The 20,029-nt window shown below is 39.6% G+C and overlaps 2 protein-coding genes across 2 annotated transcripts; one reads left to right on the top strand and one right to left on the bottom strand.

Annotated features, from left to right (window-relative positions):
- Window positions 1–794: 794 nt before the first annotated feature.
- On the top strand, window positions 795–16,578 carry nol6 (nucleolar protein 6 (RNA-associated)). Its single transcript, XM_014008371.1, has 26 exons — window positions 795–926; window positions 1,220–1,441; window positions 1,532–1,648; window positions 1,758–1,937; window positions 2,032–2,200; window positions 2,320–2,448; window positions 3,367–3,530; window positions 3,622–3,742; window positions 3,846–3,904; window positions 3,984–4,085; window positions 4,166–4,281; window positions 4,454–4,631; window positions 4,852–4,974; window positions 5,994–6,142; window positions 9,650–9,725; window positions 10,030–10,170; window positions 10,303–10,420; window positions 10,538–10,692; window positions 10,818–10,981; window positions 11,140–11,292; window positions 11,391–11,488; window positions 11,618–11,742; window positions 14,756–14,845; window positions 14,958–15,158; window positions 15,941–16,042; window positions 16,223–16,578. The coding sequence occupies exons 1-26, from the start codon at window positions 888–890 to the stop codon at window positions 16,370–16,372; spliced, it is 3,441 nt and encodes a 1,146-aa protein (XP_013863825.1). The 5' UTR covers window positions 795–887; the 3' UTR covers window positions 16,373–16,578.
- Window positions 7,292–9,643, bottom strand: LOC106517500 (zinc finger BED domain-containing protein 1; the record flags this gene model as incomplete). Its single annotated transcript, XM_014008373.1, is given in 2 exon segments — window positions 7,292–7,907; window positions 7,999–9,643. Coding segments are annotated over 2 exon segments (2,052 nt in total). The 5' UTR covers window positions 9,502–9,643.
- Window positions 16,579–20,029: the final 3,451 nt, after the last annotated feature.

The following is a 20,029-nucleotide window of genomic DNA, read 5'->3' as shown; positions in this document are numbered from 1 at the left end:
ACAAAAGACAGAAACTTTGAACAACAAATCTCACTTTTTCCATGATGGAGCTTCTCTCGACGTTTGTTAAAAGGAGGCTGATCTGATGTCAGAAGAAGGGGTTAGAGCTAATAAAACCCACAAACTTTATGCTAGCTGTTTTTATTTTTTATTTTAATGTTCCCGACCCGATTGCCTTATGGCTTAACAAACAGTGGAACTTTACACTAAGAACTAATTACTTATACTGCTCCAAAGTAATTTAAATACTATTTAAAAATAACAAAACTAGTTTTCACTTTATTAATCTAAGTCCAACAAGAAAAAATACAGCAGTTTTGTAGTTTTATCCATACTGCATTAAAGAGGCCTCTAATTGAATACATGTTTTATTTTCCAGACAATATGGACTGTTTTATAGTTTCCGTAAGCCTTGCAACATTTTTAATGAGTTTGCACAGTTTCTTTGCTTTATGTATTGTTTGATTCCCTGTGTTTTCAAATATACTTAAATAACCAAAAATTGCTCAGTCTCACATATTGTTCACATCGCCCTAATGATTCTTGTTTTAAAAAGTCGCATAAACAAACAGTATTGGTGTTTTTTTTCCTCTCCTCGGAAAATGAAATAACGTTTAGATACCGTGAGATGGCGCTGTCGGTTCAGCCATTCAAAGCATGTTCAAAAGACTGCTGCTGGTGCAACCTATCTTGTTAAAAAAGTAGGCGGGGCTTGACTTTTTTTAGACTAATAAGATTCAACTTTACTGTTTTTGAGCCAATCAGAAAGTATTTTGTTGATAGCAGTTTCAGAACCCATTAATACACGTGAGAACGAAGAGGAAGCAGCGTTTAGCTTTGCTTTTCAGTTTGTAAATTAACTATTTTTGCTGGAAACGAGTTACAATATGAAAAAGAAGCAAAAAGTTGTCGAGGAGCCAGAACAGGTACGAAACCTTTGTGATGTTTTAATAGTATTTTAGCAGGATCGTGTTTTACTGTAGGTTAGCGTTCAGATGTAATCTGGTGTATGAATGATTCATTTTCTTTTTATATGGTTTAGCTTTTTTTACGTGGATAAGTTTTAACACTTCTTAGATCAAATCAACACGAAATATCTAAACTGTACAGGAAGTAAAGATGTATGGTAATTATCGTAATAAATGATATGTGGTTATACAATATGTAGTAATACCTTGCAATATTGTAAAAAAAATAAACTATTGCTGTTATTTTACAGATAAATCCTTTGGGTTTGGCTTGTGATGATGACAAAAAGGAGGAGGAGGAAAATGAGCCCCTGATTAAAGCCAAGAGGCTCAAACCTGAGGAGGAGGAGGAGGTGGTCTATCACCCGGTGAAACTCTCTCGAAATGACCTCTACAGACCTCCAACTGCAGAGGAGCTGAACCAGCTGAAAGAAGCTGAAACTCTGTTCCACTGCAGCCTCCTCAAAATGCAGGTGAGATTGCTGTGATGAAAACTCAAAAGCAAACGCTCCTGCAAATTTTAACCTGTCTCAGATAAAGTGACGTCTTCTTTCCAATAATAGATGGATGAGCTGCTGAAAGAGGTTGTCCTTGGTGAGCGCAGGAATCAGCAAATCAGTTCCTTCATTCAGACAGTCACCAATCTGCTCCAGAATGTGCCGACGTCACCAAAAGTTGAAGTGTGTAGCGCTCTGAAGAGCAAGCAAAACATAACAATTAGACAAAAAAAAAATCATCTTTATTCAGTAATGTCTACAGTTGTTCAGCAGTCCTGTCTTGTGTGCTCAGGTTAATGACCTATCTTGGCTGTCTGGCGCAGTGAAAGTGCCTTTTCTTCTCATGCCCAAAACAACAAAGGGTAAGTTCCACATGGCAACTCCAGCATCCATTGATCTGATCGGGAGCTACCCGCTGGGCACCTGCATCAAACCGAACATTAAAGTGGACCTGGCTGTCACAATGCCAGCTGTAAGTTTTCACCTGAAGCCTTAGAGAAGAGTATGTTGTTGTTTCATGACTGCTTTGTGACGGAACGTAAACTCATCATTGTTTTTGCCTTCAGGAGATTCTCCAGCCAAAAGACTTTTTAAACCAGAGGTATCCAAGAAAGAGGGCTCTTTACCTGGCAGGACTCGCCCAGCATCTGACATCCTCCCCTGAGATCGGGACGATGCGTTTCTCCTCTCTCCATGGGAACAGGCTCCGACCTGTTCTGCTGTTGACTCCTCCGGGTACTTGGGCTTAAATTGTTTCAACTTTTCACTGCATTTGGCTCATATTGTTTGGGATTTCTCATGTTGTGATTTGGGGTTTTTTTCAATGAATTGCATTTTTGTGTCTTGTCATTTAGGCAAAGACTCCTCAAGGTTCACTGTCTGTGTTCATGTCTGCCCGCCTCCTGGATTCTTCAAACCCAGTCGTTTCCACCCGGACAGGAATAATGTCAGGACAGAGTGGTACACCGGACTGCAGACACCTGGTATGACAGTTAATTATACAGGTCATTGTTAAATATAGTACACCCCAGTTTCTTGTTTGTTTAGCTACAGGGGTATCTACTTTACTTTATTTCAGAATTGTCCAAAGAAATTCATAATTCAGGGATGCACTAAATTTTGTTAAACTGTTTAAATGGTCAAAGTTTATGCTCATCAGCGGCTCACTTTAGTTCAGGGTTCCCACGGTTCCTTGAAATCCTTGAAAGTTTGTGAATATGAGAAAAGGATTTCAAGGCCCTGAAAAGTTTGTGAAAACTGCCAAAAATTACACTTGTCCTTGAAAGTCCTTGACTGTTTTTCAGGGGATTGAAGTTCTCTATTCACATGACTGATTTTCATCATCTGTAAAAATAATAATAATAATAATAATAATAAAATTAAATAAAAAAACATACATTTGTTGCGGTGGATGACTCAGGATTACAGTAAACTGACGTGGCTTTCAACAAATAACGTGTACCATAGTCATAGTTTTATCCAATCAGAGCAGAGTAGGGCGGGTCTTTCTTTCTGAGCCCAGGTGAGAGCACCACAGTTCCTCCTGTCCTCACTGAGCGTCAGGACATGCTCACATCCCCTCCTCCCAAACTGAGCTGCTGAACCTCCCAGGACATAATTGCTTGTCCATGTGTTGTAGACATGAATGTAGGGTATACATTTAATCCACTTTCTTTCATTGATTCTGAATCAACAACTTCTATGTTCAATTTTTCATTGAATTTGCATAAAATTAAACCTGTTTATTGGGAACAATCTGCAGTAACAGTAGGTAATTGCTGTCGCGCGTGGTTTTTAAATTTGAGGAAATTGGTACTGGAAAGTCCTTGAAAGGTCCTTGAATTTGATGTTGACCAAGGTGTGGGAACCCTGTTAGTTCAAATGTCATTCATTTGTTTCAGAGAGCAGCGAACCTCCCACTCCACACTACAACAGCTCTGTTCTGGGGGATTTACTGCCCAGGGCTCACCTGCAGTTTCTTTCTGCTGTCGGCGCTCAGTGCTCAGCTTTCTCTGATGGAGTGGCTTTGCTTAAAGTCTGGCTTCGTCAAAGAGAGCTCAACCAGGTAGCAAGCTCGCAAGAGCTTAACTTCTTATTTTGAATTTACATATTCTGTGTACTCTTTTGTTTGAGCTGTCACATCTATATCCTTTTAGGGCACTGGTTGTTTTAATGGATTCCTGGCCTCAATGCTCATGGCCTATCTGCTGGTCACTCACCGAATCAGTAACACCATGACAGCCTATCAGCTGCTTCGAAACAGCTTGAATTTTCTGGGTAAGAAAAAAAAACATTACAATTTTTTTTTCCTCATCTGATCAATAAATGTATAAATTCACTCTCTGGAATACCCGTGACTTATCCACATCTTCACTTTTAGCTTCTACAGACCTGACTGTGAACGGAATCAGCCTAGCCAAAGATCCGGACTCCACAGCTGTAAGTGAGCACATGTCTCTTCTTGTGCATTCATGTTGTCACACTTTTTATTCACCGTGGTTCTTCTGTCTTCCTGCAGCCATCTCTCGTGGACTTCCACAGTGCTTTCCAGGTTGTGTTTGTTGACCCTTCAGGACATCTTAACATGTGTGCTGAAATGACCGCTTGTACCTACAAACAGGCAAGTAGCATAAAAAGGGCTGTGTTTGGATACAATATTTACACAGTGAGACTGACCAGCTGTCATTTTTTTGTCTTTAGTTGCAGCATGAGGCATCGCTTTCATTGCAGTTCTGGGATAACCCCACAGTAGATGGGTTCCAGTGCCTCCTTATGACCCCCAAAACCATTATAAGGACAAGTGACCATGTCTTCCAGTACGTTTATGTCGATCACTGGGAATGCTACATAACCTGTATACTGTGCTTGTTGTTTATGTCTGATAATGCCAACTTTTAAGTGCTGGTGACTAAACCATACAGCTAGCTGAAATCACAGTGGTAAGTTTAACTCTACCAAGCTGTCACTTTTTGTGCTTTTCATCTCCAGGTTGTGTGACTTGGTGAAGCTTCAGACCAGCTGTAAGAAACAGAATCTGATGAGCGAGCTGATGGACCGCAGTGGGAATTATATCCAGACTGCTCTGCGTTTTATTCTATCTTTGCTCCAGCAAGGACTTGGCCAAAGGATTCACCTCCTAACCCACTCCCTGTCACCTGACACTGAGGTATTATGCCCTAAATGGAAAACAAGGCTTTTTTTATTACAATTCCACAAAGTGTGTGCACAGGACAGTCTGTCTTTATGCTTCCTCAGTTTTCTGCAAAAAAAGGAAACAAAAAACAAAACATTTTTGTTCTGTTTTGCTTCTGAAGAGTTAAGACTTTCTGAACTTTTGAATGGATGTTTATTTAAGATTTTTTAATCAAATTTTGTTTTTCTTGCAGTGGTCTGTAGAGAGTGAAGCCCCAAAGTACAAAGCTCATCCTCCCCTCTCCTTTGGTTTGCTCTTAAGGCCAGAGCTGGCTGCTTCTGTCCTTGAAAGAGGCCCCCCTGCAGACAACCCCAAGGTACCATCACCTGTTTCTGCTATGTGTGTATTTAAGTGATCCTGGCTCTTTATTTAAGGTCAAGAATTTGGCTAGCTTTATACAGTATTCAACCTCTCTCAGTGTAGTTTAAAATAGAAAAAGTAACAAAGCAGTTTGCAAAAAAATAAAAAAAAATAAAAAAAAAACTGTGACATCCCAATTGAATGGAGCCTGCGAGGGGACATGGGGGGATTTTTTTCTTTTGCGTTTTCACGCAATACTATTGTGTTACCTCGCAATACTTTTGAGTTAACTCGCAAAACTTTTTGCGTTACCTCACAAATGTTAGCATTTCCTCGCTAAATTGTGTTGCCTTCCCATGCAAAAGTTTGTTTTGTATACGTTCTGAATTAAATCAGACTTTTATTTTGAAATATCYGGTTACCAAAACAGGATGTGTTGCCACAAGTTCATGAAATTGACATTAATGTTGCGTGGCTTCACTGTGTTAAAATATTGGCATATGACATACTTCCATGCGTGGCTGTGTGATATATTCATTCTGAAGCTGAATTAAAGTAGTAGGCTAACTCGCTAATGGTGAGCAAGTGAATGTGTTAATAAACCGGCAGGTACAACAGTGATAAATGACTTTTGCGAGGGAACGCAAAAGGTATTGTGAGGTAATGCAATACTATTGCGTGGGAACGCAAAAGAAAAAAAAACCTCTCATGTCCCCTCTTGGGCTCCATATATTTGTTTGATGAAATCGGATGCCAAATACTTAATCAAGAATGAGAATTTGACACTGTGTATATTCTAACATATTTCAGTTTTAGAAATATTTACTAAATTTTCAGATTTATTACAAGTCTGGTAGCTAAAATTAAACATGCTACAGATTTTCTTAGAATGTACTTAGAATTGTTTGCAAGCATATACATTTTGCTTGTGTCGGGCATCTTTTGGTTGTTTTTTCACTTGTTTCTGTTTTGCATGCATTAGTATGCTGGTTTAGTGGTTGACAATAATAAAAAAAAATGACGTTCCTCTGCTAGGCGGCTGAGTTTCGTCAGCTGTGGGGCCCTCGCTCTGAGCTGCGTCGTTTCCAGGATGGTGCGATCACCGAGGCTGTGCTGTGGGATGGAAACAGCATGTGGCAGAAGCGGCTCGTCCCTGAGCAGATCATCACACACTTGCTCCAGCTGTATGTATTTAACTTTAACAGAGCTTAGAGATGCACAATAACGGCAAAATAAAATCAGTTGAACTGATACAACTTCAATTTTAGTATTTGCACAGAAATATTTTCTGCCAAGAATACAATATATTAACTAATCAAATGTGTAATTTGTGTAGGCTGTTTTCTGAGTCAGAAAACAGGAAGCTTCATGCAGCAAATGGTTGCTAAAAGATAAGGTACCAAAGTCAGATTACTGATACAAAAGCCCACTACAGTGTGGACTACGCTTTTGTTGTGTTTTTTGAAAAACATATTGTTGCTTTTTTTCATTTTGTTGCATTTCTTGATTTGTGTTGCAACATATATTATTTTTAAATTTCTATAAAAAGTTGTATGATCATTTTAGAAAAAATTATTAGCACGGATGCAATTTATTTTGGAAATACCTTGAAAATCCGTTGAAGTAATCACTTGTTCAAAACAGTCTGTAATTAGAGTTTAATAACTGAAAACTACTACAAAATACATTTATTTTGTAAACAACATTAAGAGGTCTTGTGTAATTAGCTACAGCATTGCACAGTTTTATACAGTAAGAATTACAGTAATGTTCATGTAAAAATGATCATTCACGTTTTGGATCAAAACCAGAAAGAATGCATTTGTGTCTAGAATTTATTACAAGTAAACAAAACTGAGGTGTATGATGTAGTGAGCATCTTAGTAAAGTAAAGCACTTATACATGTTTACTTGCTGTCTGTTTTAGGCTCATTGTCAGCTATGTTAAGGCTGTCACTAAATCATTTCATATTGTTCCCCACTCCCCTTCCCATATATATTTATTTACTGTTATTTTACCAGGCAAATCCCATTGAGATCTTAGATCTCTTTTTCAAGGGAGGCCTGGGCCTGAAGGCAACTTATTGTACATGTTTTGGGGGGTGGGGGGAACCGGAGTACCTAGAAAAAACCCACGCAAGCACGAGAACATGCAAACTCCACACAGAAAGACCCCAGGTCCGAACCGGGGATCGAACCCAGGACCTTCTTGATGTGGGGCGTCGGTGCTAACCACTGAGCTGTCATGCTGCCACTGAGCCATATACTGTGTGTGTGTGTGTGTGTGTGTGTGTGTGTGTGTGTGTGTGTGTGTGTGTGTGTGTATATATATATATATATATATATATATATATATAATTATTATTTTTGCTTTAGGAACAGTACGGTAAGTATTGCAAATCATGTATTTCTGTTCACAAAGATTATCATGTTGACATGTTCTGGACTCAGCCTTGTGCGATTTGTCGCAAAGGTTTCTCCAGCTTCTGACAATAAAGGTGGCAGTGAAATGCCAGGTATGCACAAATAATGTTTTGCCAGAGTTGCCACTTTGGGAAATCTTGGTCCGTTTACCCTCCACCAGTCAAGAGGATTTATGTCTAGTGAGGGAGCAATGTCCCTCAAGTAGTAATCCACCTGGGCCTCAGAGTCGGTGGCGTAAGAGGAGCTGTAGTTGCTCCCAAGAAGCATTGCCATTGTGTTTTTGGTGTTGCTTCTTGTTTTTGAGAGTTGGGCCATCTGGCTAATGTCAGGTGTGACTGGGATCTCCTGCTGTTCATCTTTTGGGAGACTGGCAGTAATGGCTGTTTCTAATTTTGAAACCAGTTCATGCAGTTTAACCTTTGCAGTCAGCCTCCCCGCTGGCGTCAGGAAGCTGAGGTGTTTGTGGCGGGGGTCCAGCATCGAGGCAATCAGAGCTGGTTTGGAAGCTAAATCACACGAGTCGACCTGTAAACCACAAAATGAAACAACTGTCATGATAATATTTTGCACGAGTTGGTAAAAACAAGGACATTCAAACTAAACAGTTTACACCCACATCCATGTTCTTTCTAAGTGAGTTCTGAACCTTCAGCTTGAACTCCAGGACTTGTTCAACATCATTCTCTTTAGGCACAAGGTGTATCTGAATGAGGCTGAACGTTATCGGGTAGATGTTTGAAATCGACGCCTCCGTCTCAGCAGATATCACTGTCGTTGCCCACTTCAGCGTCGCCAGTACAGGTGTGAAGTTCTCAATCATTTGCCAGCAGTCATCTTCGATCTCAAGAGCCTGAGCTTCCTGTCGGCTTGTGACCGTGCGGTCAGAGAGAATGGCTTTAATCGCCCACCTGTGCACAAGCAGCCGCTCGAACATATCGCAGATGGTGTCCCATCGAGCTCTGCTCGACTTAATGAGCTTGTGCTGCGGCAGGCACATCTGCATCTGCTTCTGCTCCAGGGCTTCACTTGCAAGGATGTTGTCAGTGAAATGCTGAACCAGTCTCCCCGCAGCAGCGACGATCTGGAGGAGGGCCTCACTCAGCCCATCAGTGACCGCACGCTGCAGCGTTGTGGCGAAGCACGTCACAAAGTTCATGTTGACAGAGGTGCACGCTTGATGTGCCCAGATTTTCTCTGTACCGTTGTGGACACATGTTATAACTTTCTCTGCGATGCCCCAGGAGTGGGCTGTACTCAGAAGCAGCTCAGTAATGCTCTCTGTGTTGTGGTTCTCTGAGGGCAGCTTGTGTGTGTGCACCACAGCTGATCTCCCTTGCCAGTCCTCGGTAATGAATGAGCATGAAATTGTCATGTACTTTTGAAATGGCAGGGCTGCCCAGAAATCTACAGTGAGAGACATTTTCTCCACTTTCCTCATCTGCAGCAGGAGCTTCTCTGCCTTCTCCTGATAATGGTATTCAATACTGTGTGCGATGTCGTCAGCAGATGGCATTTTATAACCATGCACAGTGTGTGCTAGCAGCTCCCGAAAACCATCCCCATTCACCACGCTGATGGGAAACATGTCCTTTTCTATCATTCTGCAGATAAGTTCAGTCACCTCTGCGTGCGTGGTCACGCCGTCGCCAGACGTGGCGTCTTTTTCCGCGTGCTTGTTTTTGATGTGATACATCATGCTGGTGGTGCTGCTCATATATTTCAGTTTGGTGTCGCAAATCGTGCAGCGAACCTCGTTGTCCTCTTTAATGAAAATATCCCACACGGAGCTCCGCCTCGTGCGTTTTCGCTCCCCCTGTTCCCGCTCCGGTGGCGGGGAGGCGGTCGTGTTTGTGTTGGGGGACGCGCTAGCTCCATGCGCGGCCTCTGACGAGCTGTCCTCCTCGGTGCGTGGTGCTGCAGAAATCACGAGCTTCTCGTCGTCGTCCTCCTCCTCCAGCGGTTCAATGGGCAAGTGCCTGGTCATATGAGCCATCATGGAGGTGGTGGCTCCGCCGCAGTATTTTAAAGTGGTGTGGCATTTCTTGCAGCGAACCCAGTTTTTACCGAGTTGCTCAAAGCAGGTCCACACGGAGCTCCGTCTTTTCGCGCCACGCTTCATGTTTTTGTGCAGCAAAAAATTACGCTTACGGCTATCTGAAAGGAATGTGACTCAGGCAAAAACGTTATTTTTAAAGTTGAATTGAAATTGTACATAAATTTCGCGATTTTAACGAAATCAATGGATTTGTTTTTATTATTTCTGTCAGTCACGCGGATATCCCCAAATCCTGTGTGCGGTATGTCGGAGCGCTTGTTGATGACGTCATCAAAACGGGATGCCAGGTAAACATTTTTAAAAGCTTATTTTGGGGTTGATTTAAATCTGTAAACTATGCCCGTGTAAACCCAGACAGTTATAAAGTGAAATTATGGATATTAAACGTTTCAATTGTGTGCTGTAAATGTTTTTTTTTAACTAACAACTAAACAAAACATGTTTCATATGTGAATCAGCAACTATTGTAATGTTAGCGGACTTTTACATTGTTGAAACAACTTGTAATATCCTAAATTCACTTCATAACTGTCAGGACATTTGCAGAGAGTTTGCAGAGATCTCACAAAGTTGCTTGTCTTGATGTTTAAGGTGCCTAGTACTGGAGAGGAGGAGAGTTTGCTGGTAGTTCAGTCTTATGATGACCTTAGCAGGAAGTTGTGGAGGCTGGAAGAGCTGCCTCTAACTGTTACTGCCCTTCAAGGAGCCCACCCAGCTCTTAGATACACACAGGTAAACACCTCATGTTAGCTGATGCACCTCTCGGTGCTGCTGAAGATGTGCATCTAATAAACCTTCATGCCATCAAAGATGTATGTAGTTTTGGTTTTCCAGCACTTCTGACTGCTCTGCTGTGTTTTTCAGGTCTTTCCCCCTGAACCATTAAAGCTGGACTATTCCTTCTTTGACAGAGAAAAGACTTCAAGATCATTGGTGCCAAAGGAAGACAAACCATGTCCACATTATGTAACTCCTATCACAGGTTAATACCACAGCTTTAGAAAAAACTTGACATATTTTCATTCAATAGTTACAATATTGTTCTGTGACAAGTAGGATTTGGGAAATTATTGGTTACTTTTTTTATATGCTCTTGCAGTAATCTGTCACATGGAGGGGAGTGGAAAATGGCCTCATGATCGCCTTGCAATTCGCCACATTCGAGCTGCGTTCCATATCCAACTGGCAGAGTTACTCAAGAAGCACCACAATTACACATGCAAGCCATGTCCCACACACCTGGATGTGTGGAAGGTAGTTATTTTTTTAAGTTGTGGCAAATCAAAAACTGCTTTTAATTTAGTGAATTTTTTTTTTTCCCCCAATGTCAGTATTGCTTGTTTTTTGAGAACATTGTTTGGGTCTCCCTTTGCTTTCAGGACGGATTGGCGTTTCGAATTCAAGTGGCGTACCATCGCGAGCCACAGGTTTTACGGGAGAGTGTGAATGCTGACGGGCTGTTGGTGGTCAGGGACAATGAGGAGGCTCAGGCTCTGGAGATGATCACTATTCACAAACCTCTTCTTACCAGCACATTACATGGGTAAATACAAAAAGATATTTTCGGAAACAGCAGTTTTTACATTTTTCTGTCTGATTTGTCTTTAATTTGTGACCTCTGTTCTGTTGTTTATTTTTTTTTTCACCATTTTGTGTTTCATTTTGTTGGTTTATCTCACACTGCATCTTATTTTCTGTTAGTCTCCAGCAGCAGCACCCGTCTTTCGGAGCAGTTTGTCGCTTGGCTAAACGCTGGTTGGCGGCTCAGCTCTTCAGTGATGACATCACAGAGGACACAGCAGATCTGCTGGTGGCATCGCTCTTCCTGCAGCCTGCACCCTTTACTCCTCCAGGGTAATTCTAAATTTAAGTATTTCAAGGAAAATCACGTTTTCCCTGATGCTTTGTTTTGCTCAGTAGGTCATGTGAATGCATGTCTCTGTCCTTCTCAGCTCTCCTCAGGTGGGCTTCCTGCGTTTCCTCCTTCTGCTCTCATGCTTTGACTGGAGGAACAACCCGCTGGTAGTCAACTTCAACAGCCAGCTCACAGGCAAGTGTTTCCACAAACAAATCCACCCCCCTGACCCCCTTCTCCCTTGACATACTTTAACATCCTGCCCGTACGTTTAGCTGTTTTTATGCCAAGTTTAATTGTTGTTTGTGTCTCTGTCACGTGTAGCTGCAGACTACACGGAGATCAAGAATGACTTCATGGCGTCGAGGGACTCTCTGCCTGTCATGTTTATAGCGACGCCTAAAGACAAAAAGTTGTCTTTGTGGACCAGACGAGCACCAAGCATACAGGTCAGTACACGTAAATACACATAACGCAGCACATTTAATAGATTTGCACAAAGTGGGATTTTAAAACATGAAGTATTTGTATACATTCAACTTATTTTGTTGTGTTTAATAGCTTATTCACGCTGAGCGTTATAAACAGCGATGCAGAAAAGAATTGCATGTCCTCGGCAGAGAGCAATCGCATAGTTTTCCAATCCTAGAGCCTCTTCTTAATGCACACTGTTCCCCTGGATCACACTACAAAAAGAAAAGAGAAGAGAAAACAATTTAAATTGTATCTCTAGAATAGTGAACATTTTGCCCCCTATAAAATGAATAAAAACACTGAGGTTATTTCAGATGGACTTGTTGCTTACCGCTGGGAGATAGCCATGTTTTTTTCTTAGAGATGGAAATTGACTGTTCTGAAGTTTTTCCAAAACCTGGTGCAAGTCACTGATCTGGGAAATCAAAATTTAGTCTGTAATTTTTCTGTAAAAAAATATTCTCAGGTTGTGAACATAACTGACGTTAATATTTTATTAACAATACAGGTGGTTGTTGAAGACCCATCAGGTACAGCTCACCAGTTGCTTTTCATTGCTCTCCTCTGTCGTAGTGAAAAAAGTTAAATATGTAGTTTTGTATTCCTCTGTTTGAGTGTGAGCATAGCTGTAAAAAAATCCATTGGCACACAGTTGTGCATAAAAGAGAAAGGCACACCACCGTCTCATGGTGCGTAGTTGACCCAGATAGGTTTCCTGTGCTCGCCTTCCCTGATCTTCCAACAAGCGCAGCTTTAAAATAGCCAGCCTCTCCCAGCATCCTCCTTTATAAGAGTAGGGGGATCTTTGTAGTCTATGACGTTTTAATAGAGACGCCACAGTCCCTCTGTGCTTCACTTTGTCCTGGTGAATGACGTTTCCTGCGTCAAACAAGAGAACCTCTATTTGTTAGCCTTCAGTGTTCTTATTTATATTATAGCTTGTTTAAAAGTGGTTTACCAAAATACAAGTCAAAAGTTTGAACATACTTCTCTTTTCACTTAAACTTGATCAAATCTTCCTCCACTACTGGTTGTTCTGATGTTAATAATTGTCTGAAGCCTATAAATATCAAACAATTAAAATACAGGTTTTATTACAAGGGTTCCTACTGGTCCTTGAAATCTTTAAAGTTTGAATTAAAAAAAAATGGGCTCAAAGCCCTGGAAAGTTTTTAAAAACAGACATAAAAAGACTGACACCTGTCCCTGAAAGTCCTCGAAGCCTTTTAGGGGGTTAAATTTCACATGGCTGATGACTGCTGTCAACCTGTTGTTTTTTTGGGCACTGTATTCTTGTATTTCCTGTACGTAGTTAACGTTTGAAGCATGTGATGTTTGAAGCTTTGTTTATGGAGTTTGTGCTCCTAAATGAGGTTTGCTTTTTTTTTTTTTTTCAAGATGTCCTGTGATAAATATGTTGTGGCTTTTATTTTATTTAATTTTTGCCTTATTTGCATTATTCTAACAATTGAGATGTCAAGAAAAAGTTTTCACCCGTTTTGACCCTTGGGTCAGTTTTCTCCCAATAAGGTGTTTATTAAAAGACCCAGTTATAAATCACTTTAGGCTATTACATCTTTACTTTCAGCACAGTCATTTTCACTGAGACCACCTCACATAGACAGGGTGCAAATAAAAGTGTGCTAATATGTTTGCGTAAATTATTTTCAAGTCATTTCATACAATTAAGAAATGTAAACTAGAAATTTTTTTCTGTTAAGTTTATTTATTCACCACTAGATGGCCATAGTGAGCAGGTGATATGAGGCTTTGAGAAATGAACCATTTTGCAACACATTTGTTGAAAAACTTCAAGGCTTCAACAAAGCCTCATCTCACCATCGCTACACATATTCATGTTGCAGGTATGAAGGCCATACATGTAATGTTAAAAGCAGAAAATGCACTGTAACTGCAGGGGAAATTATTCATCTTAAATACATAGCAATGCTGCAAATCAGTAAGGCACATCTGTAGTTTGAATGTTGTGACTGATTTTACATTTTCAAGATGAAAAACTAAAAAGTGTTTCCAAGCTTGTGTAACTTTGATTTTATCTGTTTAATGTAAACACCCTACCCCAAATATGTGATTTCAACACTAATCTAAAACAACATTTGTGTGTTGTCACAAGTATTGAGTAAATCCAAAGAGACACATCATTTAACTTTGGTAAACCATGAAGACAAAACGAATACTGTATCCTGAACTGACTTAAATAGAATCTAACTTTATACCAAATGAAGATGATATTGTTGCTGTAAAATTCATATTTAAAATGTAACGAGTTTGTGAAAATTATTAATTTTAAGGCTTTAGAAAACCAAAATCAATTAATCAAACAGCAGTTTGTGACAATTAACCAGTTGTTTGACCTTGAAATGCAGCTTTCAGTGTTTTTAGCAATAGTTTACAAATAGTTATGTTTCACTGCTAAGTAATAATCGTCAAAGCTACATTTTTAATTTAGTTTATGACATTTTGCTTATGTTCCTGAGCCATATGCAATGTGCACAATGTAGATCTGGTATTTTGCCTTTGTCTTTGGAAACTGGATGATTTTGTTCAGTTCCAGAAGGGGATCATAAATGTTTTGTGTGATTTGGGTGAAATTGAGAATGAAATGCACTTTTTGTTGTATTGTCATTTGTATATGATTTTGAGAAATTAATTTTAGCTTCTTGATGTTTTTCCAGATTTTTTTAATTTAATTTAATCAATGAAGATAAAGGGCAGTATTTATTCAAGTGTTTTGTGTTTCAATTAGCCCAGTTTATTTTAAAGGTCTGTCACCTCAGGAAGAGGATCCTTTTTGTTTGGGGACTGTTCCTCTATCTGCTTGTATACATGGTTAGTGTGTCCTGTAAGCCTGTGTGGACTGGGCACCTGCTGTGGTGCATGACACAGATTATAATAAAATGACTTACTTACTTTTCAGTGACAGGAAATGATTCTGGTGTAGAAAGCTTGTTGTTTGTGGGGTTTCAGATGCTGCAGCGTGTGATGGTGGTGGCTGCAGAGAGTTTGAAGGTCCTGGAACATCAGCTGATGGATGGAAGCCAGACACAAGATGTGAGGGTGGGTAAAAAAGCCTTTATATCCTTCAACAATACAAGTTTCATTAGCCTTATGTGTTGAAAGTTCTGACTTTTATTAGCACTGTAATACATGTTTCTGCGTGTTTTTGTAGGTGATTATGCGGCCTCCATTGGATGCCTACGATGTTTTGATTCATCTGAACCCGAAGCAAGTTCCTCTTCTCAGTCGAGCTGTGGACCCACCAACTGTCACCTTCAGCAGGGGTGTAATTACAGACGGCACACCCCAGTCTGGAGGTGCCCTCCCAGTTATCGACTACAACCCTGTGTCCCTGTACCTGAATGAACTAAGAGTAAGGCTTGTTTGTACTGGATTCAGTTTCAAAGAGAGGTTTTGTTCGTCTTCTAACATGGAATGTATGTATACATGCAGCATTGAGCACCTTCTTGACAAAGGTAACGTTCAAGAGAAATATCCTCTGAAAAATATAGAATTTAACACATGCATTTGGGTTATATCTAAGGTCTTATTGAAGGAAGGAATAAAGTATACAGGGATTAAAATCTGTCACCATGACTGATTTCCATCATTCGTAAAAATGTGAAGGAACAAACATGATTTTCTTGTTGTGGTCTAAAGAAACCAACGTGGCTTTCATGAATAACTAGAACCTTAGTTGTATCTAATCAGTGCAGAGCGGTGTGAGCCCAGCAGTTAGAGACTGCAGGTGAAAGCACCTGTCATTCTGCAGCTCCTGTCCTGTGCGAGCAGCAGGATATGTGACTAACTGACTGTAGCCGGAGGGAGACGCCAACTTGGATACACAATCACCCCCACCCTTACCTCGCTTCCAGTGTTAAATGTTAATGTGTTCAGAGTGCTGTTATTTTATACACTTATCCAAGTTGTGTGCATGACCAACGAATTTTCAGTCAAAAACATTTTTGCTTTTATTCTTAATCCTTGGAACTGTCACTGCATAGATTAAAGCAGTTGTGCTGATTTATAAGTATAATTAACAAAAGTTCTTAACAAAATACTTGATGCTTTTATAGATTCTTAGAAATGTGCAGTTTGTTTTACAAGAAATATTACAAATTGTTTTTAAATACATTCCTTAATCCTTTTTTGTAGGAGGCATTTGGAGACCTGGCCCTCTTCTTCTGTGATCCCTACGGTGGAACGGTGATCTCCGTTTTATGGAAACCAAAGGCTTTTGTTCCTGCACCCTTTAAGGTAACATTTGTGCCACCTTGTCTTACATGAAGCAGTAGGAACTTACATGAAAAGCATTTTGGACTCCTCACAAGCTTATCTGTGATCATCTTTGAATTATTAGTTTGCTTCATCTTCATCCTCTTCATACCTACGTGTCAGCACTCATCACTCTGATGTTTTTACATTTCCTTTCATCAGACATCCCAGATGACTGCCAGAACTGCGAAGGTGACTGGTGAAGAAGTCAAAACCGTTCCAAATGTTGAAGCCATATTGGAGGACTTTAAAGTCTTGGGCAAAGGTTTGGTCAAATCAGTGGAAGCCAAATTTGAGAAATGGACCTTTTAGATCCATAAACTACTCCCCCCAGATTTGTTCATTGTGAAACTGAGATGAAACATTGATACTGTGGGTAGAACAGGACTATTGTTGATACATGAATACTGTTCAGTCTCGTTAACATTAATATGTAGAGATAGTAAAATACATGTCCTTTGTTTTAATGAGGCTGCATCATATTTTAATAAATTTTGTATCCTTTGGATTTAAACCAATTTCCTGCATTTGTTTCTGTCTGGGAATGAAATTAAATCTGTTTTAAGTAAAAACAATTATTCACCCAATTAAGCAAATTCGTTTTTTACAGTAGGGCTACACAAACGAAAACAAAGAAGTATTTCTGCAAATTATGTAACTTTGTTTCCCTGTCAAACTGAAACCAGTGACTCAATGTGTTTTTAACCGTTGAAACCGTGGCTTCAAACTGAAGACCCAGGCTAAAACAAGTCAATGGTTCCAGGCAGGTGGATGTTCTAGGAACAACCAACGGAAGATTTTCGAAGGAAATCAAGACTAGAGCTGCGTAGGAAGATTCTCAAAAATGTACACCTCTCACCAAAGGCCTAAAGCAGGAATAGTCAATTCCGGTCCTCGAGCTCCGCAGCCCTGCACGTTTTACTTGTTTCTCTTCTCTGACACACCTGATTTGATTGGATGATTTTCAGGCTTCTGTAGAACTTGGAAGACGTAATTCTCTCACTGAATCAGGTGTGTTAGAGAAGGGAAAACAGTAAAACATGCAGGGCTGCAGACCTCGAGGACCAGAATTGACCATCCCTGGAAGCGAATCTTGGACAATGAAATGAACAGTACTGGTTCATCTTAGAAAAAAATGCTTAAGATCTCAGGCTTCAACAAGGATTGACGAAGGATTAAGCGCAAAATAAAAGGAGGTCATGCAAGGACAGGCCATGATTTTCAAACTCAAAAAAAAAACATTTGCTTTGGATTTACTTAAAGAAATGATGTCAACATGTTCTACTGTGCTAAACTGAGTAAATGTAATGCTAAATGCATTACTTAACATTCACTGACCACAAATGTTTTTTGAGTGCAGACACAATGAAGGGTTAGAACATCTTGTAACAACTGGAAACTAAAAAGGAAAAAAAAAAGCAGCTGAGGAAAACAGGCAGCTTGATCCGATGGATGGGAATGACACCCACCAGCCTGCTGCAGCTTGTGAAAGATTACATAGAATACATAACCATGGTTGCCCACGCCTAAAGAGAACGAGCTTAAACAGCTTAAAAACACAAATTGTTTCTTTTAATGGAAGGATTTCTGATCATCCTTTCTTCTGGACTGCTTTAAAATGCCATTTTTCAGTTTGGATCATTTGCTGATGAAACATGCAGTCTGATCATTTTGAGATTAGACAATGCATGTTGATTAATTGCTTTTAATAATTCTCAAGATTAATTATAAATGAGTCCAAATCAAAACCAACAAATGGTTGCAACCATGGTAACATTTAGTCTAAATACAAAATATTGATGTTCTTTTGAAAGTCAATAAATCAAACTGGATTCTGTTGGTTTTTGCATGTTTATAGCAGCGTCAGTGCATTAGGTATTGAATACTGTGTGCACTTCAAAACAACGTCAGGTGGATGCTTATCAAGCAGAGACATGTCTCAGACTCTTGCTCCTAGGAATTTGTCCTGATGCTTTCGTTTCCCGGAATCCTTTCAACGGCACTGACAGCCAGGGCTCAAACGCACAAAAACTCCAGATAATTAGTCTTGGTCTTGACACTCTACCTTACTGTTGAGTCAAGTGTTTTTAAGAATACAGGTTTGTGGTCAGTTTGTGTTGCACAAGGTTTTCTGTGAAACTTTTGTCGTGGAAATCTTTATTTTACCTAGACAGAAACGTGAGATCCAAAAACAAAAAGCACTCGGTGAAAATGCTCAACAGGATTTATTGCAATTTGCAAGGCACACATCATGTCACACAGGGCAGTGGTACAAAATGTGTGCACCGAGGCAGTTTCATTTACACGCATTTATGCAGAATGTTATCCAGACAGACAATAAACATGTCTCTTGGTGCTAAAACCGGGCCGAGGAGAGATTGATGTTTGAAAAAACAGCAACAAGAATGATTACTTCTAACAGATGTTGTCCTGACCTTAAAACACTTTGTCCGAGAGAAAACAAGATAAAGAGTAAAATCATAAAACATGACATTTAAGGTAAGCAAAAGACGTCACTGACTTGGCCTGAGAAGAAATGTAGGACCTTAAAGGATAATTTATTTTTCCAGGACACTTTGCTTCTAGTGTGAAAGGGTGAAATCATGTAGAACCTATTTGCTCTGATCTACATGCTGTGCAGGTCTTAAAGACTACAAAATCACGACAGCTAAAAGGAAAAATTAAACACTTCTTACTTGGTGTAAAAAAATGCTGCAAATCTAAAACCCAATTTATCAGGTAAGAGAACTGTCAGAATCATTGTATGTGTAAGAGTCTAAATTTGTACATGTAAGTCTATAAACGTACATAAATTTGTTACAACTTTGCCACATTACAAGTACGAATAAAATTTACAAGTACGAATAAAATTTACAAGTACGAATCAAATTTACAAGTACAATTCTTATGTGAGAATACAAGTTTTTAAGTTACAAATACAAGTTAAAAAGTTACAACTTGGCCAAATTACAAGTACGAATCTAATTTACAAGTACAATTCTTTTACCTGTCAAAATAAGACATTATGCATGGAACACCGAAAAGATCGATTGCAAACAGTAACTAAGCCAGACCACTAGGGGGACATGACCACTGCCTCATTTGAGACTAGATGAACTCTTTATAAACACAACAATTTGCTGAAGGGAAAAGCATTTGGAGGCTTTTVAGTTTGTCATTCATGTCATGTAGTACAACAATAAAGTAGATAGTGGATTTATGATGAACAACTAAAAAAGAAAACTGATGCATTCATAAAACCGACTGCATAATGGAAAAAAATAATGCAAGTTCAAAAACACATAACGGCATTGCTCTGACCCGGCCAGCAGGGGGACTCAAGTGGCCCACCATCAAACCCTTAAACAACTGTAAGTTAAACTCTTTTTACTTGTTTGTATTTTTTTTTCCACATTTGGTACATGTAGTACTTGTCAGTATTTGTAAGAGGATGTGTTTAAACAGTTTCTATGCTGAAAGTAGAGCTTCGTTGATTGTTGTTGTTAGCATGGTGTTAGTGTTAGCATGATGAAATGAATAGGAAAGAAAAAACAGCCTCATGTTTCCTGTTCAGTCGAAGTTTATTTAGAACGGCTTGAAAAGAACAAAACCTAATTGGTGTTAACAGTGAGTTTAAAAATCTTTCTCTGACTATATTTTGTTTTGTTTATTAAGACCTTGTTGGCTACATTTTTAAAGCTTTGTCCGAACTACACAGACATTGATTTTAATTAGAATCACCGTAAATCAAAGTTAAACTGTGTTTAACTAAGTTAATCTATTTTTAACTACTACCAAACTACTTCCTTCAGATTTCAGTGACCAATATGTGTAGAAAAATGTTTGCTGTCTGATTAATGAGTCTGCTGGCTGTGACTGTGATACTATAACTGTGTTCTTTTTAATTTACCTTTATTCAACATGGGCCTGGATCTGTTTGTGGACCCACTGAGGACCCGTCTCCAGACC

The sequence above is a fragment of the Austrofundulus limnaeus genome, unplaced genomic scaffold (genome assembly GCF_001266775.1).
Source record: "Austrofundulus limnaeus strain Quisiro unplaced genomic scaffold, Austrofundulus_limnaeus-1.0 Scaffold49, whole genome shotgun sequence".
Lineage (NCBI taxonomy): Eukaryota > Metazoa > Chordata > Actinopteri > Cyprinodontiformes > Rivulidae > Austrofundulus > Austrofundulus limnaeus.
This window is presented reverse-complemented; position numbering and strand designations above follow the sequence as displayed.